General features: G+C 54.4%; 2 protein-coding genes and 1 long non-coding RNA gene across 3 annotated transcripts; 2 read left to right on the forward strand and 1 right to left on the reverse strand.

The window, feature by feature from the left end:
* Window positions 1–10: 10 nt before the first annotated feature.
* Window positions 11–13119, forward strand: ACAD10 (acyl-CoA dehydrogenase family member 10). Its single transcript, XM_015644047.3, is given in 15 exon segments — window positions 11–94; window positions 739–948; window positions 1630–1778; window positions 2329–2523; window positions 3292–3450; window positions 4220–4379; window positions 4754–4895; window positions 5178–5246; window positions 5941–6122; window positions 6675–6825; window positions 7719–7864; window positions 8355–8528; window positions 8906–9153; window positions 9155–9250; window positions 12396–13119. Coding segments are annotated over 14 exon segments (2106 nt in total). The 5' UTR covers window positions 11–94; window positions 739–791; the 3' UTR covers window positions 12474–13119.
* A 412-nt stretch (window positions 13120–13531) lies between these two features.
* On the reverse strand, window positions 13532–15608 carry LOC117245209. The gene is made up of 2 exons (XR_004499621.1): window positions 15477–15608; window positions 13532–14334 (listed from the first exon to the last, which is right to left on the reverse strand). It is a non-coding gene; the product is annotated as an uncharacterized LOC117245209 (long non-coding RNA).
* Window positions 14982–23062, forward strand: ALDH2 (aldehyde dehydrogenase 2 family member). The gene is made up of 13 exons (XM_015644050.2): window positions 14982–15162; window positions 16173–16277; window positions 17230–17370; window positions 17584–17663; window positions 18001–18112; window positions 18534–18662; window positions 19092–19205; window positions 19539–19641; window positions 20271–20455; window positions 20764–20928; window positions 21199–21356; window positions 22042–22156; window positions 22444–23062. Exons 1-13 carry the CDS (start codon window positions 15040–15042, stop codon window positions 22474–22476), a joined length of 1563 nt encoding a protein of 520 aa, XP_015499536.1. The 5' UTR covers window positions 14982–15039; the 3' UTR covers window positions 22477–23062.
* The last annotated feature ends 752 nt before the right edge of the window (window positions 23063–23814 follow it).

The raw sequence follows: 23814 nt of genomic DNA on the forward strand, positions 1-23814 counted from the left end.
TCACGGCGCGGTGACGAACGGGCGGCGCGGTGGCAGCGGCGGCAGCGCGCGGGGGGCTGCGAGGGGCGGCCGCTGCTTCTCGCGAGAGTTGGAGGTACGTTCTCGCGAGAACGGGAGCCTTGCCCATTGCCGGGGCTGTGAGGGGTCCCGGGGTCTCTGAGGGGAGAGAGCCCCGGGATCACCGAGTGCCGCCCCCGACCCATCCCCGCCTCGTCACCAGCACAGAGCACCCAGTGCCACCTCCGGGCCTTCCTTGGACACCTCCAGGGATGGCGGCTCCACCAGCTCCCCAGGCAGTTCCAATCCCTGACCTCCCTTTCCATGAAGGAATTCCTCCTGATGTCCAACCTGAGCCCCCCCGGCACAGCTTGAGGCTGTTTCGCCTTGTTGTGTCCCTTTTTCCCCTGGAGCATCACATGGCTGCAATCACTGATGATGATCAGTAATTAGTGTGTGTTATTAATGAGCGATCCCACTGTCCCCAGCACTTGAAGAGATGTGGGCCCTGTGTAAAACCCCGTTTAGTGTCCCTGTTTTGGCTGGGACGCTTCAGTGGCTGCCAGAGTGGAGTTACCATCCCTGGAAGTGTTCAGAGCAGGAGCAGATGTTTGGCCCTGGGGTTTGGTGGATTTGGGGAGGTTGGACTTGATCTTGGAGGTCTTCTCCAACATTAACAAATCCATGATTCTGTGTGCATAAATAAACATTTTCCCCAGTAATTCTACAGTTCTGCTCCAGGCTCTCTCCTGGTTGAGGTGTGAGTTTCCTTGGCCCCTCCTGTGGTTCCCAGCATGTACCTGAGGAGCGCTGCCCGTGCCCAGAACCTTCTGTGTGCCGGGATCCGGCGGCTCCTGCTGATCCAGCAGCAACCCAGAGGGTTCTCTTACAAAGCCGTGATCTTTGAGGAGAGCGGGGTGCTGCTCCCAGCCCCTCACAGGACAGCCACAGGTGTGTATTCCCATCCCTGATCCCACAGAATATAGAATGTCCTGAGCTGGGAGGGACCCACAAGGATCATCCTGGCCCTGCACAGACACCCCAACAATCCTTACTCTGCCCCTGGGAGCGGTATCCAAACATTCCTCATGGCTGTGATTCCCTGTGGAGCCTGGGCAGTGCCCAGCACCCTCTGGGGGAAGAACCTTTCCCTGATATTTCATCCTGAGCCCTGGCACAGCTCCAGCCGTTCCCTTGATCTGGTCCCTGGTCACCAGAGCTCCCGTTGTTCCTGTGCATGGAGGGAAGATGGATTTCAGGTGTCTCTGGTTCTGGTAGGAAACCCAAGAACTTGTGATGGTGAGACCTGTTGTGCCATCAAAAGCCACAGAAGTAACAGTGACCACCCTGAACCCCCCTGGTAACAAAACTGCCCTGTGGTGCCACCACCTGATACCACCCAAGGCTGGTGCATTCCTTCAGCAGCTTTAGGAATTCTCCACACTGAAAACAGGGATGAGGTGCTGCAGTTCCCGGAGTGCCCAAACTCTTCTCTGTGTGCTGGGCGAATCACCCCAGTCCAGCACATCATTCTCACAGAGCTGGGCCATGGATTGACCTCAGAGGGATTCCAAGCTGATTTCCCAGTTCTGCTGATGTTCTTTCCTGCCTTTCCTACTGTTCTCCATGCAGACTGGGAGGCGCAGAGCTGCATTCCAGCCGGCACCATCCAGCAAGCTGCACTGTCTGGAGGGGAGAACAGCCTCTCTCTCCGGTATTCCAGAGGAGAGCTGACAGCTGTGGAGTTCCTGCAGGAATTGGGACAGCAGTGCTTTGAGATTGTAAGCCAATTCTCCCCTGCTCTCCTTGTCCTTCCTGACTGCATGGAAACAGGTCCAATGAGGAAAGAAGAGCTTTAAAAGAAATTCTTTGGTTGAAGGGTCTGCATTTCCCATGTAGGAAGCACTGCTGTCAGAGCAGGGCACATTTTCACCATTATCCTGGTGCCTGGGCAGGGCAGGCAGATGAATTTGCCTTAATTTCCTACTGGAATAAAGTCCTTTTTAAGCATCTCAGTCTAAAATGCAGATTCCTCTCCTGCCTGCTGAGCTGTCAGTATCTGTCTCTAACCTGCCTTGATCCCATGCCAGGCACAGGCCCAGTGAATTCTCTTTCCCAAAATCAGCCCTTTATCTCTGCTGTAGAACGAGGAATGTGAGAACATTTGTTTATTGGGCAAAGCAATTTAGCTGAGAGATTCCCTGCCTGCCTCCTGCTGCCAGAGGAAGCAGGACAGCGAGGTTAGATGATCAGGCAACCTACCTACCCAACCACTCTTATTTTCACCCAATTTCTGGCCCATTATCACTCTGGGGTTTCTCTGTTTCTCAGGCAAATGTCCGTGTTCCAGTGCACTCCTTTCTCTGGGATTTAATCCGAAACGAGATGATAAAACAGCTCCCCATAATGGCAGAAGCAGCTCAGTGTATCCGGGCAGAAGGGCTCAAGACAGCTCTGCTGAGCCACAACTTGTGCCTGGGGGATGGAGAGAGGTTCCTGCCCCTGGACCAGCAGCACTTTGATGTGGTGAGTCTGGATGGATCCCAAATGGGGCTCTGTTCCTCCACCTGAGAAAGCAGCAACTGGAATTCTTTAAGTGCAGGTAGCAGATGAGCAGCAGCACAGTTTGGTTGACATCAGTGGAACAGTCTGGGGGAAAAAAAATATCTCCTGACACAATTCCTTGTAGGCATTTGGAGAAGGGCTGAGTGACATTTGCAAATCCACTGCAAAGTGCCCACACAACCACGAGTCTCTGTGTAACAGGCACAGGCAGCGATGGAGATAAAGGACTTGGAAGCTGGGACACCAGACAGAAATGTTATTATTCACTGCCCTGCCTGCTTTAAAAAATAAACAATCAAAAAAAAAGCTTTAAAAGAGTAAAGACTCTTCAAAGATTCTGTACACCCCCTGTACTACAAAAAACCCACTACCCAATGTGCTGACCTGTGTGAGACAAGGAGATTTTCCAGAGCCTTTGGAAGGTGCTGCCATCCAAGGCTTCCTTGGGCAGCCCTGAACAACTGGGGACACCCAGTGAGTGTCCCACACTGGGACATCTCATTGGATATCTTCCATCCAAGGACTGGCTGATCCTGTTTGGCTGATTTGAGCTGAGGAGCCACAGCCAAAGCAGTCGGCCTGTCAACCACAGCCTGCCCAGCTCCATGCCTTCATTTCTCATGTTAATTACACCAGTCTCTTTCCCACCCTCCCAGCTCCATTTCCAGCACTGCCCAGATGTTTGTGGTCACAGCAGGCTCATGCTTAACCCATCTGTTGTTGCTGTAGATGGTTGAATCACACCGGGAAGGGATGCCCAGGCCAGATCCTGGGATCTACAAGCTGTGCTTGGAGCGCCTGGCTGTGCAGCCCCAGGAATCCATCCTGCTGGACAGCAGCAGCCACAACCTGAAGGCAGCAGCCCAGCTTGGCATGAAAACAGTGAAGGTACAAAGTGACACAGCCAGAGTGGGATCTGGGGATGGGTTTGGGGTCCAGAAGCTGTTTGGTTTGAGCAGCTCAGCATTTTCAAGTGGCAGTGGCCACTTGTTGCCAAGCCTTTTGTTCCAGGTATGCTTGTCCCTGCAGGATGTGGTGGGGTTAAAGCAGGGATTAGTGCAAAGTCTGCTCTGGGCTGTTTCATTCATGGCTCCAAACCCTGTGTAACCTCAGGGAAGTCTCTTCTCCTTCCTGTTCCTCTATTCCCTACTGGACAAACAGCCCCATCTGTATGATGTGAGACACCCCATCTGTATGGGTGAGACAACCATACCAGAAAATGAGCCCAAATTAATGAATTCCCAGAAATTCTGAGGCCTCATGGATGAGTCAGCTGGGGACTGACAGGTTACCCCCAGTCTTTAGGGTTGGTGAGCACAGGGGTTTTACTTCAGGGACCATTGGGGAGAGGACAAGAGTGGGACTGGTGGGAAGAGTGACCCCCAACCCCCTGGACTGCAGGCAGGGAACTCCAGCTCTTATCCCAGCCCAAGCTCACGGTGCCTGTACCACCATCACAGGTCTCTCCAGGGCAGAGTGAAGGTGGGAAGCTCTGTGTTGGCAGGGAATGACCCATGAATTCCTGTGTGTCAGTGCATCAGTGCTGATGGACTCAACAGATAAATGCATCCCAACCATGCAGGGCTCTCTCTTTCCCAGGAAATTTTGTCTTCTAGCTGTCACCCCGTGCTGTTAGAGCTCTCCCTCCTGGTTTCAGGTTGATGATCCAGAAGCAGCACTCCAAGAGCTGGAAGCCCATCTGGGATTTCCTTTGCGAGGGTTTGTTCCCTACACTTGTTCAGTGAGACCAGGCAGGGAAATCCCAAAGGATCGTCTGCAGAAGTACCTTGAAGATGTTCTTGGTGCCCACCCAACAGGTATTGCAGTGGGTTTGGCCCTTCCATCAGAAAACCTGGATATTCTGGAGCTATTGGCTTTTTCCATATGACATAGGGATTGAAAAATAATACTAAGGAAAGGCTTGTAATCTCCAAGCAAACAGCACAGCCATTCCAGTTTCAGTGATCCATCACTTTCTGAGAAATAAGAAACAACATTTTAGAACTTCCTCATTTTGGGAGGGGTTGAGCACTAGTTGCCAAAGAGATACCAGAAATATTCCTGTCCTGTGAGGCATCTGAGAGCTGCTGCCATGTTCCCCAGGGGTTTGGGACACCGAGATCTCAGCCCCAGGTGTGGGAAGGGGATGGAAAACCTGGAGAAGTGCTGACCCTCTGCTCCCAACTCCCAGCCCCACTGGAGTTACGGCAGTTTGACCATGGAGACTCCACCCGGAGCTATTTGGTGAAGTTTGGAGGTCGTTTGCTGGTGCTGAAGAAGGAGGAGGAGCCTCCTGATGGCCCCTCAGGCCCTTCTGTGCTGAGGGAATACAGGTGAGAGGGGTCCTGCTGCAGTTTGCTGTGCCTGAGGAGCTGCCTCAGCACCAGAGGAGCAGAACATGTGGGGAGGATCATTTATGAGCTCCCCTTGTTTTCCAGAGTGTGGGATAGGTCTGGGGGCTCCGGGCCATGGGAAGATGTGGGTGTGCTCCTTTCACCTCCCCCCAGCCACAAGATTTTAGTGTATTTGAAACTGAGCACAGTGATACGGTGTGTCTGCCTCCAACACTGCAGTTCCAGGACTGATTCACCTGCTCCTCTCTCCCTCCCTGGCAGGGTCCTGAAGGCTCTGGCTGAGGCTGGTGTTCCTGTGCCCCCTGTGCTTGCTCTCTGTGAGGACAGAAGGTAATCCTGTCCCTCAGCTTTCACTCTGTGCTTGACAACTGCAGCCAAATTCTCCCAAAGATGAGGAGAGAAGGAACCAGAGCTCACAAAGTGCTCTGCTCTAATGAACATTTGTGCAGTGTGGAGCTGGAGGAGCCTTTAGAAGTTCAAAGGACAGACTCACTTTTATTCAGCTTGGTTTAGGTGTGTCCCATTTTAGCAATTAATCCAAAAGCTCTCTTTGAAAAGCAGCTATAAAGCAATATTGCAGGGCTTCCCGCTGACTCAGAGTGCTCAGGTTTGCAATAAAGGATTTTTCCAAGTGCCAGACCTCAGACAGCAAAGCCAGCAGCAAATCTGTGACAGGACCCCCCTCAGGCCTGCAGCCTGCTCAGATCTCTGCAGGCTGAGACAGATGCAGACACTACAGCCACTCCACGTGTCCTCACTGCTCCTGCTGTTTGTGAGCAGCCCAGCCCAGCTCACACCCACTGCAGGAGCCTGGCTCCAAGCTCATCTTCCTGGGGCTGCAGGGACCAGGGCTGAGCACGCCACAGCCACAGGCAGCCTGAGCTGGGCTCCAGTGAGCACCCAGGTGCTGCTGGGGCTGCTCTTCACCTCCCCATGCAGTGAGGCCTGTCCAAGGTACAGCTGAGATTTGAGGGGTAACAGCAGGATTGAGCTCAGCCCCACTGGTCCCAATTTGCTTCCCCAGCATCCTTGGCACTCCCTTCTACCTGCTGGAGCACTGTGCTGGCCACATCCCCCGCGCCGTGTCCCTGCCCGCGGTGCCGCCGCGCCAGCGCGGGGCCTGCTACAGAGCCATGGCACACGTCCTGGCCAGGATCCACAGCCTGGACCTCAGAGCAGCCAAGCTGCAGGACCTCGGGGAGCACGGTGAGAGGAGCCTCTGGATCCTTTCTTCTCCCATGTGTTGGCATTTCAAGGGACAGGCAGGATGGACTAAACTGGGGGCAGGTGGGAAAGTGAAGATGAGCAGTCCAGAGTCTGAATCCTCAGCTGTGGTGGGAGGGTGTGAAGAGCTCTTCAAATCCAGGTTTCCCACGAGTTCCCAAAGTTCTCCAATCTCCCAGAGCTTCCTGCCATGTTTGTTGCCATCTCAGCCCACTGTGGGTACAGGAGTAACTTCTTTGCTGCCATCTCTGACCAAACCTCCCAAGCATCCCCTCCAGCCCCTCTGCAGAGACAGCTCAGCTTCCTGGAGCTGGTGGAGAAGTTACATTTTTGCCCAGAATTGAATTATTTCCACCTGAATATTAAATCCAGTGCCCAGTTAAGAATGTATGAGACCCCTGGAAATTGCATTTAAATTCTTGGAGCTTAAACCAGGGTTCTGGACCGAGATCTGCTTGGCTGTTTGATTTCTTCTGTGTCCCTTTTCAAGCCTCTTTGTGCCTTTCCCTGGGAGCTTCCATTCCTCTGTTCCAGGAAATTACATCCAGCAGCAGTTTGAGACCTGGACAAAGCAGTACCGAGCTGTGGAAACTCACGTTATCCCAGCAATGGAGAGGCTCATCCAGTGGCTGCCTCTGCATTTTCCTGAATCCCAGAAGACAACAGTGGTGCACGGTGATTTCAGGTACTGCCCTGGAGCACACCCCAGGCAGGAAACAAGGACTGAGTGTAAAATGACCCACAAACACCAAAAGGTGCTGACTGGGCTGGGGCAGCAGCTTCAGAGCAGCCCAAAAGCTGGGTTTTGGGTCAGGGTCAGCATCCCCAGAGAATGAGTTTCTTCATCCAGCAGCTACAAATGCCGGTCTAACACTGGAGGATCATCAGCTCTTCCTGCAATACTCAGGAGTCAGCCCTGGTGCTTCTTGCCAGTGGTACTGGGTGCTGGAAGAGTTTGGGGGGTGACACCTGCCAGTGTTCCAGGGGAAGCCCTGCAGGACTGGGGTGGCTGGGACAGAGGGCAGGGACGCTGTGGTGCTTCTGTGCTGCTACAGCTCAGCTGGATCCTGCCAGGGCTGTGGGGCTGCAGTGCCAGCTCTGGACCAAGGCTCCTTCCCCGAGGTTGCAGGAGCTCTCTGCACCCTGGCAGGATCACTATGTGCTCCCCAGTGGGCTCCTGGCCTCTCCTGGGGCTCACACTGGTGAGGGCTGTGAAGGATCTACAGCACATGGCAGGAGCTCTGTGCCTTTGAAATGACCAGGAGATCCCCTGGACCAAGACTTGCCTGCTCCACTTTCTGGTTACCCTGTCTGGTAGCATCTGCTGCTGATCTGAGGCTCTGACTAACTCAGTTTCATTCTCCAAAGCAGTTTAGTCCATTATTAACCAAGCAAATCAATATTGAGTAACCTCCATCCTCTGCTTGCAGAAATTAATGTTTCACTTTGTGTTGCCTTCCAAAGGACTTGACAATTTTTGAAGAGGGTGAAGAGCACTGAAAGCACCTACTGCTGCTGAGCACTGGGATTTTTCCCTCCTCTGGAGACTTTTCTGATCTCTTTTTCCCTCTGATACAGGATGGACCACCTGGTCTTTCATCCAGACAGGCCAGAAGTCCTTGCTGTGCTGGGCTGGAAGTTTGCCACTCTAGGAGACCCCATGTGTGATTTGGCGAATAACTGTATGAGCTTCTTCCTGCCAGCCCACTTTGGTGCTCGCAGAGGTACAGAGGGGGCACAGGCACCTTTGGCACAGGCAGAGGAACCAGAGTTCAGAACAGATCAGCTCCTGCCCAAGCAGCTCAGCTGGCAGTGGGGCTCAGTGCAGCTGGAAAGGGCTCTGGGTTTGCATTATTTTCCCTCTCCCTCCAGCTGGGAAGCTGGGCAACTCTTTTGGGTGGGAAAGTTGTGGAGCAGATCAGGAGTGGTTTGTGCACTAAGTTAAAAAGAGAAATACAGGGTTAAACGGAGAGGCTCCATCATTTAGGAGGGATCTCTGTCAGTCACAGTTTCACCCTAACCAGGAAAACTGCCCCATGTGCATTTTGGGGCAGGGACTGGTGCCAAACCCCAGAGTTCCACAGGGAGCCAGCACAGCAGCTGTGCAGGTGTCTCCATGGAAGTGCCTGGCTGTGCCACAAGGCTCACACCATCCCTAGGGAGCTCTCAGCTGCTCTGTCAGCTGACTCACTGTTACCTCTTCCCACCTTCCAGGCTTGAGGAAGTGTGACTTGGGGCACCTGGGAATTCCCACGGCAGAGGAGTATTCCCAGATGTACTGTGTCCACATGGGAATGGAGCGCCCGGAGAACTGGAATTTCTACCTGGCCTTTGCCTTTTTCCGCCTGGCTGCGATGCTGCAGGGACGTCAGGGTGGCTCCCTGGCAGGTGAGGAACCCAGCCAGGCCATGGGCACAGAGCTGCTCCAGCACAGGCTGTTCCTGCTTGCTGCTTGTGCTGTGGGGTCTCCCCTTTGCTGAGGAGGAGCAGAGGCCAAGGCTGGGAGCCCAGAGCTGTGTCCTACAGATGGAGCTCTCAGACCTCCCAGCTCAGCAGCAGCCATTGCCAAGGCACTCCCGGGGAGGTGGTGAGAGCCCTCTGGGAGCCTTTATCAGAATGAAACCTGATGTTACTTTCGCATCCCTTAGAGAGGAATTTTCCCAAGTCCTGCTGGGCTGGCCCGGAGGAGGGCACATGATGCTGTTTGGGATGTGACTACATAACACAGGCTCTTCCAAACAGGTGTCCTGTTCTCTTGTCCCCAGGCAGGCCAGCTCCAGGTGACAGCAGCCCCAAGGACACAGAGTTTGTGGCCGAGCTGGCTTGGGATTTTGCCATTAAAGAAGGATTCCGTGTGTTTGAGAACCTCCCCCCCACAAAGCTGCTCGCAAGACATTCCAGCACCTGGGCTGGGCAGTTCCTGAGCAGGAGTTACAGCACCTGGGCACGGCCTGGGGCAGCTCCTGTGCCCAGAGTGCCCCTGCTCACTCCCCCCAGCCTGTGGAGGATGGCCCCAGGGTCTTTGCTGCAAGATGGAAAATGTGGGCATCCAGTGGGGCTTTCCAGATTCCCATTCCAGAGGGACTCCACGTCCTCTGCCAGAACTGCAGGTGAGACATCTCGGCTGAAGCTGCTTTGCTGCACCTGCCCCAGGGTGGGGATTGTGGCCTCCAAGTGTCCTGGCTCTCCTGATCAAGTCAGAAATTTGGCACTCCTGGAGTCCAGTGGCTTGGAGGAAAAGGGCTGGGTTCATGTGGCTGTACCAGAGTTCGTATCCTGGGAAACTGTTTTTGGAATCTGGCACTCCCTTCCAAGAGGAGCAGATTAACACCAGCCCAACTGTGGTCACTCCCACTGCCATCCATGCAGTTCCAGTGGTTGTTCCTTGCCTTTCCCTGTCCAGGGAAGCCTCACTCCTTTGTCCCTCTGGGAAAGGCTGAGTTAATTCCCCTCACTGTGTCCCTCTGGTGCTCCCGTGGGAGGTCCCTCAGATGGGGCAGGGAGCTGCTGGCACCTCCCTGGCTTCCATTCACAGTGAGTGCAAGCAAACAGCCCCACCCTTGGGCTGCTACCGAGATTATATTCTTAATTCTTCTAGTGACATTATCAAATTCTAGTGGGTTACTTAACCTCCTTTCAGCTGCCAGAAAAATATCCAGGTGCCCTTCCAAAGTGTTTCCTTGCGCTCTGGCAGAAACCAGCAAACACCAGCACGTCAGAACACTTGGCAGCTGATCCACTGGGAAGGTGGAAAGGGCAGGGAAGCAGCAGCTGTGGGGAATTTGGAGGTGCTGAGATGAGCAGATCTCCTTGCCCTTCCTCGAAACATTCATCTTTGCCAAGTCTCCAAACATTAGGATTGCCACACTCTCTCTACTCCATGCCTTGGGCTTGTGGAGATGCTGCTCCTGGTGTGTCCCAGCACAGAGCCCCCTCCTCCCTGTCACCTCCACGTCCATCCCACTGCTCTTTCCCTTGGCATCATCCCTGCACCGTCAGCCTTTGCTGTGTTGTGAAAGCCGGGGGAGGAGTTTTGCTCCCTGCAACAGCAAGATAATGCAGAGGACTGTTACACAGCCAAATATTCCCAGCCTGGAACTGCCACAGTGCTCCAGAGCTGGGCAAGGGCAAGGCTGGCCTGTGCCAGCTGGCACTGCCAGGGAGAGGTTCATCCCCAGATGCCCTTGGCTGAGGCATTCCTGGCCGAGCAGGGCAGGATCTCAGCTGATCCAGCCTCATCCCGCACCGGGAGCCAGCAGACTTTACACACTCATCCCAAAGGTTGCCTGTCCCTGCAGTTCTCTGGGGAGATCCTCTCCAGAGGAGCAGAGGGAAGCCCAGTTTGTCCTTCAGAGCCATGGCTGGCCGTCAGGATGTGTCCCGAGGGTGCTGAGCACCATCCCAGGGTGCTGAGCACTGTCCCGAGGGTGCTCAGCACCATCCCGAGGGTGCAGGATGAGTCCCGAGGGTGCTGAGCACCTTCCAGAGGGTGCTGAGCGCCTTCCAGAGGGTGCTGAGCGCCTTCCAGAGGGTGCTGAGCGCTTTCTAGAAGGTGCAGGATGCATTCCGAGGGTGCTGAGCACCTTTCAGAAGGTGCTGAGTGCCTTCCAGATTGTGCAGGAAGCGTCCCGAGGGTGCTGAGCGCCTTCCAGATTGTGCAGGATGTGTCCAGAGGGTGCTGAGCGCTTTCTAGAAGGTGCAGGATGCGTCCCGAGGGTGCTGAGCACCTTCCCGAGGGTGCAGGGTGAGTCCCGAGGGTGCTGAGCACCGTCCGGAGGGTGCTCAGCACCATCTCGAGGGTGCCCAGCACGGTCAGGAGGTCACTGGTGACCAGCAGCAGGTACCACCCGTTGAGGAACTCCAGCCGCTCCCACACGGACACGGCGCGGCCGTAGCGGCGCCACAGGAACCGGCTGAACTCCTGAGGGGACACCGCTGTCACCGCCAGGGTGCCATCGCCGGGGTGCCACCAGCTCCCACTGTGTCCCAATGTTCCAACGTCCCACTGTGTCCCTCCATGTCCCAATGTCCCACCATGTCCCTCCATGTCCCTCCATGTCCCACCACGTCCCGATGTCCCGATGTCCCAATATCCCATCGTGTCCCCATGTTCCACCATGTCCCAATGTCCCACCATGTCCCCATGTCCCACTGTGTCCCCATGTCCCCGTGTCCCCATGTCCCACCATGTCCCCATGTCCCACGGTGTCCCACGGTGTCCCAGCGCTTCCCAACATCTCCCACCATCCCCCCACATCCCATCAATCCCCTCCCCCAAACCCCCCAGTTCCGGTTCTGGCGCTGGTTCCGGTTCCAGTTCCAGTCCCGGTCCCCAGCCCCGGTTCCCAGTCCCAGCTCCTGATCACGCGCTAGACTCGGCTCTAGACTCGGCTCTAGATCGGGTTCTAGACTCGGCTCTAGACTCGGTTCTAGATCGGGTTCTAGACTCGGTTCTAGATCGGGGTCTAGACTCGGTTCTAGACTCGGTTCTAGATCGGGTTCTAGACTCGGTTCTAGATTGGGTTCCAGACTCGGTTCCAGACTCGGTTCTAGATCGGGTTCCAGACTCGGTTCCAGACTCGGTTCTAGCTGGGGTTCCGGTTCTGGTACTGACCCGCTGCAGGAGCAGCCTGCGGGCAATGGAGCGTGCACAGAGCGCCAGGGACAGCGAGCACACGGCTGTCACCAACACGTCAAACACCAGGCGCCGCAAATTGTCACCTGTGGGGACAGGGACTGCTGGGGTCACCTCGGGGACAGCCGGGGTCACCCTCGGGAACACCCGGGGTCACCCTCAGGGACACCCGGGGACACCCTTGGGGGCACCTTTGAGACACCCGGGGTCACCTTTGGGGACACCTGGGGACATCCTCAGGGACACCTGGCAGCACCAGGGGCACCAGAACATCTGATGTGTCTCCTCCTCTTCCCCCAGGCAGAGAGTGCCAGCCCAAGGCAGTGGTGCTGGTGGCTGGTGGGATCAGGGCACCAAGGAGAGCAGAGCCCTGGGGCTCGAGCCTTCCCTGGCCCAAAAAGAGCAGCACTGGGCCCCTCCCTTCTGGGGCCTCCCCTGCAGTCTGGGGTCTGTGAGCATGAGGGGTGATTTGTCCTGTCTGCTGGGGGATCCCCAGCCACGCTGTTCCCCAGCACTGGGTCCCCAGGGCGTTTGGAAGGCTCTGGGACATTGCTGCCATCCTGCCCTGGTCCTGCAGCCCTCTGTGTGCCCTCATGGGCTCTGCTCTCACTCTCCCACAGGTCCCCGGAGCAAAACATCTCCACAACGCAGATCCCAGCCCAGCATTTCCCTTGGACCTGAGCTCCACGTCCGGCTGAGGATCCCAAGGCGTTCACAGGACTCTCCAAAGCAGAGCTGAGCCAGGAGCTGCAGCGCTGGGAAACCTCAGATGGGGACCCAAACCAGCCACTGTGGCACGGGAGAGGCTGTGAGCTGTGAGTTCAGTGGTGTTTGGTGTTATCTGTGCTCAGTGCTTTTATTGCCTGGCTCAATACGGGGCAAAGACCGTCCTGGGATGGTGAGGCTGCAGGAAATCAGAACGACTGCAGGGACACTTGGGAGTGACCTGGCTGGGGGTGCAAGGCTTGGTTTTTGGGAATAAAGAGAATGGACCAGCGTGTCTCTCCTCCTTCAGCACATCTCTTCAGCACAACCTCCTGCAACTTGGAGATGCTGGAAGAATCTTTGGGGGTGGAAGGAATTGAATCCAGTCCTCGATGTGTCTGGATTCAGGGAAGACTCCAGAGCTGAGGCAGTGCCTGCCCTGTGGAGCTGGGAGAAACTGGGAGGACTCCATGGTCCCTTGAGCGTGGTGGGATCCCTTTGGGGACCCTGGAGGATGCAGACTGGATCAGTGGAAGCTTTCAGTGCTCCACAGAGGCCAGAGCAAGAAGGGAATTGTGGGAAACACCATGAGCAGTTTCTATGTTGTATTAATTCAGTATTAAAGTAATGGGTACGGTTCTTTGGATTCCCCTGCTCCTCCAGGCTGGTGCAGCCTCACAGCCCACCAGCCCAGGGTGGCCACCAGCCCTCAGGGGCACAAGAGCTGCTGCAAAGAGCCCTGCGGGCGGTGCTGGCTCTCAGCACAAGGACCATCAGGCTGTAGGGAAGCTGGTAACCTGAGCCTCGGATTCTCCCAAGCTCCAGGGTGAAATTCCACCTCACCCTCAGGCGTTTGGCTCTGCTGTGGAAGGGGGAGGGAGCTGAGCCTGTATCTGCCCAGCCCAGATATTTGGGATGGTTTCCCAGCGGACACCTGACTCCCGCACCTCCCACCTCCTTCAGGCAGGCTCAGGGGGCTGAGCCGGGTCTGCCCTGAAGGTTTTGGTGCCGCTGGATCTGCCTCCATGCCCCAGGGGAGGGAAGGGGCTGCTCGAGAGAAACAAAAGCTTTATTTCACACAGCGCTGATGCGTTGTCCATGCCGGGATCAGCAGAGGACAGACAGGACACGCATGGGAGCTTAGCCCCGAGCTGGAGCTCAGCTCAGCTCCGTGCCCTGGGGATTCCTTGGGCCGCTCCTCTGGGAGGCGCGGACACATCTCTGCGGGTAGAACAGCTCCGGCATCTCGCACGGGTGGTTCAACACACGCAGGGCTGTCACAGGAGGGAGAACACGGAGGAACAAGAGCTCCTTGCGAGCGCCACTTTCCAAAGGGCTGCGCCCGAGCCGCTGTCCGGGACCCGTCACCCTCAAGGGATGCGGGCGGACAAGGATGAGGGAGGCTGAGATCCAGCACAAGAGGATTTCTTTTCAGCTGATCCGGGAAACACATGGCCTAATCCGTGTCCTGCTGGATAACCTCGGGCGGGCGTTCTGCCTTCTTCTGTTCCTCCTGCACAAGTGGGCTGATACTCCATTCTGCTGAGAGAATCGCCTGGAAAGTGAAAATGCAGCAACCTCCAGCAAGACTTTGAGCGACCTGGATTGTCCAGGACAGCGGGTGAAACTATTCCTGAAGCATATTCTACAATTTTCCCGTCCCCTTTAATAAACCAGAGCCATCCCTGTCACCCTTCACGGACTCCTGACACGGGGTAAAACCACAGGTCTTTTTTTTTCAGAGGTTAAAAATCGCTTTGTGTTTTTGGTCTGTGGCTTCCTTAGTGATGGTGATGATAACCCGAGCACACCTCTGTTCCCTGCACTTGGACACGCTGAAGTTGCACAAGGCATCTAAAACAAACCAGAAAAAAAAGCCCTTTAGCCATTGTTGGGAGCGATTTCACAAAGCCTTTCATTTGCATTCACCGAGAAACTCCCTGTTGTGAAAGCACTTCCCTGGCTTTGTTCCACTGCCCCTACACACGGGGGAGGGGATTTTTGGGTGCCTGGGTGGACGGTAATGGTGGCACATCCGTGGAACCGGGAGTCCAGGTCCCCAAATTCTCCCTCATCACCTTCCCTCATAAGTAACCAGCTCAGCGGAGATGTTTCTGGGATTTTTTTCCCCCTCTTTTTTCCTAGTTGTTGCCTGCATTAGGCACAAAGTTCCCTGGGGAGAGACGAGACAGGGACAAGGACAAGGATCGGGACAGGGGACAGGGGACAGGGACCAAGACCGGGACAGGGAGAGGGACCAGGACAGGCGCAGTCAGTGCTGGACACGGATGAGGCACCAAACCAAGCCTGATTTAAGTGAGCTGAGCTGTGGCGAACTACGCCAAGCTGACCCGAACGGGACCGTGCTGAGCCAAACTACTGCTCGAACCGAGCTGGATCGAGCTTATTCCATCCGAACCGAGGCCGCCAAGCTGGTTCTGCCGGGCACCGAGCCGAGCTGGGCGGTGCCGAGCGGTGCCGGGCGGGGCGGGGGGCGGAGCGGGGCTGGCCCGAGCTGCGGGGCCCGGCCCGGCCCGGCCCGGCCCGGCGGAGCTCAGCATGCTGCGGGCGGTGCTGCGCGGCTCCCGGCTCTGCCCGGCCCTGCTCCGGGCTCCCTTCTCGGCCGCCGCCGCCTCCCCCATCCCGGCGCCCAACCCGCGCCCCGACATCGCCTTTAACAAGGTATGGCCGTGCTGGGAGCCCGGGGGGTTCGGGGAGCCGTGTCCGCCCGTGCGGGGCTGGGCCGGCCCGGAGCAGCCGCGGATTTGGGCCCGAAACCTTGGGAAAAAGCAGCCCTGGGTGCAGAGGGCACAGGGCGTGTGTCCCATCGCCACCCGGCTCTGTCCCCTTCCCCTCGGTGGGTTCAGCAACCCCGCACGGGTGCGAACAACCTGAGGAAGAAACTCTGGGAAAAGGCACAGGAAGGGAGGGCAAGGTGCTTGGCTGGATATCTCCAGAAACCAGACCCTTGCTCCAGGAAAATCCTGTGGGATCACCTGTGCGAGGTGCTGCTGCAGGGCGGCGTTCCAAGGCACCCGGGCGCTCCTTCCCCGGTGGCCATGGTGGCCAGGCCCCGGGTGCTTGTCTGAGCGTTCTGCAAGTTCTTGGCACCACGATCTTTGCACTCTCATTCCCTTGCCATGAACCTGAAAAAAAAAATACCCTCAGAAAGAAGGAGTTGGTAAAAAGCTGCTGTTAGCGCCTGGTTCTGGTGCACAGGGAGCCTAAAATTGGTTAATCTGGGAAATGATGGAATCATTTAGGTTGGAAAAGACCCTTAAGATTCATAAGACTGTAAGAAATGCTGTAAAAGCTCTGGTGCTCCGGACAAAATCAACTCACTGTATTGTCTGTGCCTAAAGCATTTTCCCACCCTTCAGTCTCCTGAGTTTTCCAGTGTCCCTGCTCCAGCCAGGCTTCCAGCTTTTGCAAGGACCTACCAAGATGGAAACATCTTCCAATTCACGTGCTGTTTGCTGAGCTGTGAATTCTTTTATTTCCTTGGGGCTATGTTGTGTGCTTTCAGGCTAAAGTATCTCCTTCATATCACTGCAGGTTTGGAGCCCACACAAGTCAAGTTAAGCCCTTTTAATTAACCAGGCTCCTCAGATGCCATCAAAGAACCAAAGCTCCTCCTGATTTCCCTGGGATCTGGCTCGAAGGCTCAGCCCTGCTTGGCTTTTTCCTTGCAGATTTTCATAAATAACGAATGGCACGATGCAGTCAGCAAGAAAACCTTCCCTTCCATCAACCCAGCCACGGGAGAAGTCATCTGCCAGGTGGCTGAGGGCGATAAGGTAAATGTTGTTGGGATGAGATGGGTTTGTTCTCCATGGGGGCAGGTCCAGAGGGGTTTGCAGGGGAAGGCTCCGTGTTTGCAAGGGTGTTTGATCTATGCCAACACCACATCAAGTGCTGTTTGTGTCCTTCCTTGACTACTGCTTTTAACAAAAAAGAAATGGTGAGGAGTAAAGTCATGTAATCATCACCTGCCTTATGCAAGGCCCTCCTGGGAGTCTGTGGCAGAGCTGAGGTGGTGTTTCCCAGCAATTTTGGGTTTTTCCTACAGTCTGGAAACTCATGTGTGTTCCCCAGGGGAGGAGTGAGTGAGGGAAACCCTTTGTTGTTTGCTTCTCTGTGGCAGCCTGGCTTGTCCTGGCGAGACCATTGCAGCAAGCCAGGACAGAGAACCAAGTAGGAACCAGCAAATGCCCTGACACAACAAAATCCTGGATCAGAGGCAGCTGATCAAGGAAAAAAAATCTCTTTTAGACTGGATTCTGAAAAGGTGCCAAAATTAGATTTCCAGAGCTTTTTCCATGCCTCGTTCTAGGATGCAAATATTAACCCAGCAGGTGACACTGCAGAAACAACCTGATGAAATTTGCTCTGTGTGTAGCTGAAATAACAGAGGGTGAGCACAGGCAGAGGTTGTGGCTGCACAGCTGTCACACCCACCTGCTCCACTGCCATTCCTGCTCCTTGCTCCCCACGGATGCAGCCTGGCTGGGAAAGCTGTGTCCTCTCAGTGCTTGGTGCTCACGGGGGAAGTGGCCCAGGGCTGTACCCGTGTGCTCCCCTGCCCTGGGGTTGAGGAGTGCCTTGCAGGGCGGCTGCCAAGGCTGCAGGTTCTTCCCCAAAAGCCTCTTGTGCTGCAGGCTGCTTTCTCCTGGAGAGCTTTCGTTGTTTGCAGAGAGGGAGTGGGGGCTGGTTACTCCTTTCTCAGCCTTTGCCTGGGCTCCCCCGCAGGCAGACGTGGACAAGGCGGTGAAGGCAGCCAAGGCAGCATTCCAGCTGGGCTCTCCCTGGAGGAGGATGGATGCATCTCACCGGGGGAAGCTGCTGAACCGTCTGGCTGACCTGATCGAGAGGGACCGCGCCTACCTGGCCGTGAGTGCAGGGACTGGGAATCACCCGGGGTTGTGTCCCTTGGGTGGGCTGGGGACTTGGGACAGACTCACAAAGGGTGGGGAAGAGCTTTTGGGAAGCTGAGAGCAAAATGGCAAGGTGCAGGACAGATCCAGGCTGCAAAGTGAGAACTGGCTCAAGGCTGTACATGTGACTTCCCCCTGGCTCCTCAGGAAACCTGGCTGTGTTTTGCAGGCCCTGGAAACTCTGGATAATGGCAAACCCTACGCCATCTCCTACCTGGTGGATTTGGACATGGTGGTCAAATGTCTCAGGTGGGTTTGGAGGCCACAGTTGGTCCACGATTCAGCTTCTTCCAGATTCAGGTGCTGTGGGATCTGGATCTGACTGATGGTTTCATGTCAGACACTTTGGGGTTGCTTTTTGTTGTAATGACTTCCCAAAGTCACACAAGTGTGGTGACCTGTTACAGCACAGAAATTGCAATGGGAGAGACAAACATCTCTATTTACTGTCCATTCTTTAAATCACCTATTTGGAAATACCTGCTCTGAGCTGTGTCTGAAATGACTAAAAGAGGAAGCCTCTCATTTTCTCTCAGCAGCAGACTTGTTATTTTAATTCCAGTGACCAAATTGTTATTGTTTGCAGATACTTTGCAGGCTGGTCAGATAAATTCCACGGCAAAACCATCCCGTTAGACGGAGACTTCTTCTGCTACACAAGACATGAGCCGGTGGGAGTCTGTGGACAAATCATCCCGGTGAGGAAAACCTAACAGCGGTTCCTGCAGTGTTGTAAGAATTCAGTGTTGCACTGTAAGGTCCCCTCTGCTGCCAACCACTGCTTCCTCCCTGGGGTAAACAGCGCTGGGAGGGCTCTTGCTTCACTCTGGGAGTGCAGAACTGCCCCTGTTGATTTCATGGGCTCTGAGTGAGGTTTACTTTGTATCTGATGATTTAAAAAAAACCCAAATTGGCTTTAAGCCCATTTATAGGAATTATCTGACTGAGAGCCACAATTAAGTTTAAACCACTACCTAGAATTAACCCTAAAATTTTGTGTGACAAGAAAAAAACCCAAGACTCTCCCCTAAGTGCTGATTTGAGTGGAACTCACTGGTTAATTACTGACTAATCAGAAACTTTCAAGTTCACAGCAGCAAATCCCTCCTCGTTTTTCAGTGGAACTTCCCGCTGTTGATGCAAGCATGGAAACTGGGGCCTGCCCTGGCCACTGGGAATGTGGTTGTGATGAAGGTGGCAGAGCAAACCCCCCTGAGTGCTCTCTACGTGGCCAATCTGATCAAAGAGGTGAGGACAAGGCCAGGGATCCATCACTGCTGGAGACAGGAGCAGGGAAGGGCTGTCTGCAGGAAGACCTGGGTCTCTCAGCAGCTGATTTAGGAAAAAGCTCCCTTGTCCATATAAAAGTGTGTGCAGATGATGTAAATCTTGGTTAGGGAAGGACTCTTTGAGGTTTGATTAGATAATGAGCTTCGGGGTGGTCGGAAAGTGAAGGTAGATCTGTATTTATCTGTGTATTGACACCTTCAAATTGTGCTTGGGATGTGGGGTGGGGAGAGGAATTATCCTGGTTACTGAAAACAGCATTAAAACAAAGCCCTGGGAAATCAAAGGAGAAATCAAAGGAGTAAAGGGTTGTTGCTGGTGGGAGGTCTCCTGAGTGTCACTTGGTTTGTGGAAGGAATAATGTTGCTGTGTCCTGCTGGGAATTGCCAGGCTGGATTCCCCCCGGGCGTGGTGAACATCATCCCTGGCTATGGCCCCACGGCAGGAGCTGCCATCTCCTCCCACATGGACATTGACAAAGTGGCCTTCACCGGCTCCACGGAGGTAAGGGAGCACCTGAACCCTCAGCCCTTGGGGCCCCAGAACATCTCATAGCTGGATAAAACACTGGAGATGCTTTGCCTTCTACCACACCTCATTTGAACTGGTTCCAGGGTGTGAGATGTGTATTTGCATTACCTAAGACTCTTTTGCTCTGATTTGATTCTTTAGAATATTTCCTCTTGTTTCCCTTGAGCTGATTGGAGGTGAAAGTCTGGGCAGACCTGAAGCCTTGACAATGAGAGGATTAACATTAAATGCTGACTGAGATGTAAACCCAGAGCCCTCTTGCTGATGTGGGAGTTAATTCCAACACCTGCTCTGCTCTCCCTGCAGGTCGGACACCTGATCCAAAAGGCTGCAGCAGAGAGTAACCTCAAGAGGGTGACCCTGGAGCTTGGAGGGAAGAGCCCAAATATCATCATGTCTGATGCAGACAGTGAGTAGCTGCTGGGCAATGTTTGATCTCTGCTTTTTGTCTTGGCTTCTTCCAGGCAGAGCTGGAGGGGAAAGGAAGAGGAAGGGAAGTTTTCCTGTGTGAGGCTCTAAGCCCTGGCAGCAGCACTCTGTGCCTCCTGCTGTAGCTGCTGCATTTGTGTATCAGCACTTCTCCACTCCCACTTCTTTTCCCAGTGCTGGGTAGTTCAGTTACCAACATTAAAATAATTGTTTCAGTAACTTCCTCCGGTCCTTGCTCCAGTTTTGTTTTCAATTCTCCTGGAGCACACTGCTCATTTCTTCTCCTGTGAAGTCCTGCTTCCCTCATCCCTTGCATATAAACTCATTTTTGGCCTTGATGAGCCAACACAGGCTTTTATATGGCAGTTAACTAAGGAAGAAAATTGTCCTTAATACCTGCTAATTTCCAGGTTAGATATTTTTCTCTAGTCTGGGGTGCTTTAATAAAGAATTAAGTCTGTGACTCCAACCCTACCAACCAACCCAATGGCAAATGCTGTCAGCTGAAGGGACTTTGCATCCTCAGCAATCTCTGTGATAACTGTCCTAAAGAAGTCACAGGCTCTGGTTGGCTTTATTTGCTCATTTGTTTTCTCTCCCTTTTCCTAGTGGACTGGGCTGTGGATCAAGCCCACTTTGCCCTGTTCTTCAACCAAGGGCAGTGCTGCTGTGCCGGGTCCAGGACCTACGTGCAGGAGGACATTTACAACGAGTTTGTGGAGAGGAGCGTGGAGAAGGCCAAGGCCAGGGTGGTTGGGAACCCCTTTGACTTCAAAACTGAGCAGGGCCCTCAGGTAAGAGCAGGAAATGCCCTGAGCTGTTACCTGATGAAACAGTCCCACTCCTGAGTCACTGTGTAGATCAGAATGGGAGTACCCTTGAGTCTATTGATTTGAGCTGTGCTCATTATCACTGGTGCAGGAGGGAGGAGTTAATTAACCCTTGGGATGATTCCAAAACTTGATGCTGGCATTTAAAAATTATCATCTCCCTTTGGAGATTGCCTGGGAGGCTGTTGAAATAAGGAATTGCAAGAGCACAGCGGGTGGGAGCAGAATCTTTTTCCAGGTGGAGCTGACGTGTGTCCCCTCCTGGCTCTTAGGTGGATGAGGAGCAGTTCAAGAAGATCCTGGGCTACATCAGCACTGGGCAGCGGGAGGGAGCCAAGCTGCTGTGTGGTGGCAACCCCGCTGCAGACAGGGGCTACTTCATCCAGCCCACTGTCTTTGGGGATGTGCAGGACAACATGACCATTGCCAGGGAGGAGGTGAGTCCCTTCCCACCTCCTGGTGCTTTGTCCTCTCGTGATGCAAAAACCCCCAGGTTTACCTGGATGTTCATGACCTGTGAAATTCGAGGTTTCTCGGTGTTACCTTATCTTCCATTCTGGTTATACCTTGAGCCCTTTGTAGTTGGGGAGGTGGTGCTGAATTTCACATCCTGTGGGACTGGCAGCGCTCACACGGCCCCACATCACCCACGGCCTCCCTGTGATCCCTTCACACGGATTCTCCCACGCTCCACTTGGATTTTGCAGATCTTTGGGCCGGTCATGCAGATCCTGAAATTCAAAACCATCAAGGAGGTCATTGAGAGAGCCAACGACTCCAAGTACGGCCTGGCAGCCGCGGTGTTCACCAAGGACCTGGACAAAGCCAACTTTGTGTCGCAGAGCCTGCGGGCTGGGACGGTCTGGTGAGCCTGCCACAGCTGCTGGGAGCTCCCCTGACTCCTGCCGTGGCTCCCTGGGCTTGTTCTTTGCTGGCCCATCTCTCCTTTGGGTTTAATTTTAAATGTACTTTGCTGAGTGTAATGTCAGACCTTCGGGTGTTGTGGGAAATGGGTAAAGTTTAGGTGGATTTTTTTTTATATGTTCAGGCTGGAGCATCTCTCCTATGGGAATGGTTATCTGGGAGTGTTCACCTGGAGAAGAGGAGGCTCCAAGGAGAGCTCAGAGCCCCTTCCAGGGCCTAAAGGAGCTCCAAGAGCGCTGGAGAGGGACTTGGGATGAGACACAGGGAATGGCTTCCCAGTGCCAGAGGGCAGGGATGGATGGGATATTGGGAATTGGGAATCCTTCCCTGGGAGGGTGGGCAGGCCCTGGCACAGTGTCCCGAGAAGCTGTGGCTGATCCTGGATCCCTGGGAGTCACAGCTGAGGGTGGCACACTGGGATATCATTGGGATAATGAGTGGTGTGGCTGGATTCCATGATGTTCTGTGTCCTGCCTGATAAATTCCAGCGTTGATTCATCCTGTGGGCTGAGGGAAGGGACAAATACAGGAATCCCTCACAGAAATTCTGTCCAGAACAGCTCAGGTTTGCTGCCAAGGGGCTCTTCCCTGAGCTCCAGGTGTTCCATCCTCGTTTTCCATTCCAGGATAAACTGCTACGATGTGTTTGGTGCCCAGGCTCCCTTTGGTGGCTACAAAGCCTCTGGGAACGGGCGGGAGCTGGGAGAGTACGGCCTGGAGGCTTATGTGGAGGTGAAAAACGTGAGTAGCCCTGGATCCAACCCTCTGGAGCAGCTCCAAATCGTCTTTGTGCCGCTGCTGTGGGCTGGGCTGAGAGCTGAAACCGAACTGGGGCAAAACTGTGACCCAAACCTTGAGCTCCCCCTTTCCTCGAGCTTTCCCAGTCTCCAAACCTGTCCCTGACTGGGATACACTGGGTTTTCTCCTGCCTCTCACCCTTCCAGTGAATACCCCTGAAAAATCCAGAAAAACAAAACAAAACTAAACTTGTAACTTTTCTTTTTTTCTTTTTTTTTTTTTTCCCCTAGGTGACAATCAAAATTCCACAGAAAAACTCCTAAAGGACAAGCAACATTCTCCACGAATTTCAAAATAATTATGCAGCTTCATGACATACAAAGGAAAGCTCAACACACAAAATTTAGTATGCAAAAACATGTAACTCTGCATTAAGGGGTATTTTTTTAGATGTTTAAAAGAGCTTTTGTTAAAAGAAACAAACCTACTCGGCTTTATCTTTTTAAAATACCAAATGCAGTTGGCTGAGCACTAACAAGGTGGGTGGTTACTTTGGGTACTTTTTGGGTATTATGTGGATGCAGTCACCCACAGGAGAGGGGTGTGATCTTTACATCTCTGCCTGATAAATAAGTTTATTTTTTCCCAAGAAATCATATAAACGCTTCTTTAGTCTAGGAGGATTTATATAATAGAAAGTAACAATTATGTGTTGGCTTACAGAATTAGGTCTGTAACCCTTGTCCTAGAAACTGTTTCTCTTCTGTGAGCAAAGTGAACTGAGTTAATTTCATTTTCATTGAGTGAACTTCTCATGAAAAATGAGGAAAAAGTGGGGTTTTTTTGTTCCGTCCTGCTCGTTGTAGCCACTCCAAATAAACATTTATTGTCTCAGTGCAGTCAACCCTACTTTTGTTGGAGGTTTGTGCCAATGAGCCCAAGTGCACCCAAATTCCTGCCTCCATTATTTTGAAGGATTTTCTCTGTCTTTCTGCCCTGCTCGCTGTCTTTGTGTTGTCTTCATGGGTCCCTGGCCCCAGCACGGCTGGGGGTGTGAGGGGATGTCTGAGTCTGAGTGAGGGCGGTGGGGCTGCCCTGGGCTCCACGCCATGGTGTGATTATGAAGGAGGACGGTCTGTGCCCGGCCGGGGGGCACAGAGCGGTTTCTGAGGCTCCTTCTCGCCGCTTCCCCTCACGGCCCAAGGGCGGCCATTACCCCTCAGGCGCGCGGGCACCCGAGATCTCGCGAGACGGAATTACCCCGCCCTCGAACCAGCGGGAGCCCCGAGATCTCGCGAGACCTCCGGGACTGGACGGGGGACAATTCCCCTAGAGCTCTCGCGAGACTTCGCTTCGCTCGGCCCTCCCATGCGCCCGGCAGGGGGCGGGGCTACAGCGCTTCGCTCCGCCCCCGAGTCCCGGCGAGTCAAACGTCATCACAAGGCGCCGCCCTCCTCGAAAGCCCGGCGGGGACTTTGCCGACGCCGTCGCGCTTTTTGAGCTGCCGCCACCCGCCTGCAAACCGCGCCAGCGCCGTGGCGGCGGCTCCCAAAATCCCGCGGCGGGCGCGGTGCGGGCGCGGCGATCCCGTTCCATCCTCCCGTGGGAGCCGCGGCGGCGGCAGCGGGGCTGCGGCGGAACGCGGCGGCCGGCGGGGCTGC

Source organism: Parus major, chromosome 15 (genome assembly GCF_001522545.3).
Source record: "Parus major isolate Abel chromosome 15, Parus_major1.1, whole genome shotgun sequence".
NCBI lineage: Eukaryota > Metazoa > Chordata > Aves > Passeriformes > Paridae > Parus > Parus major.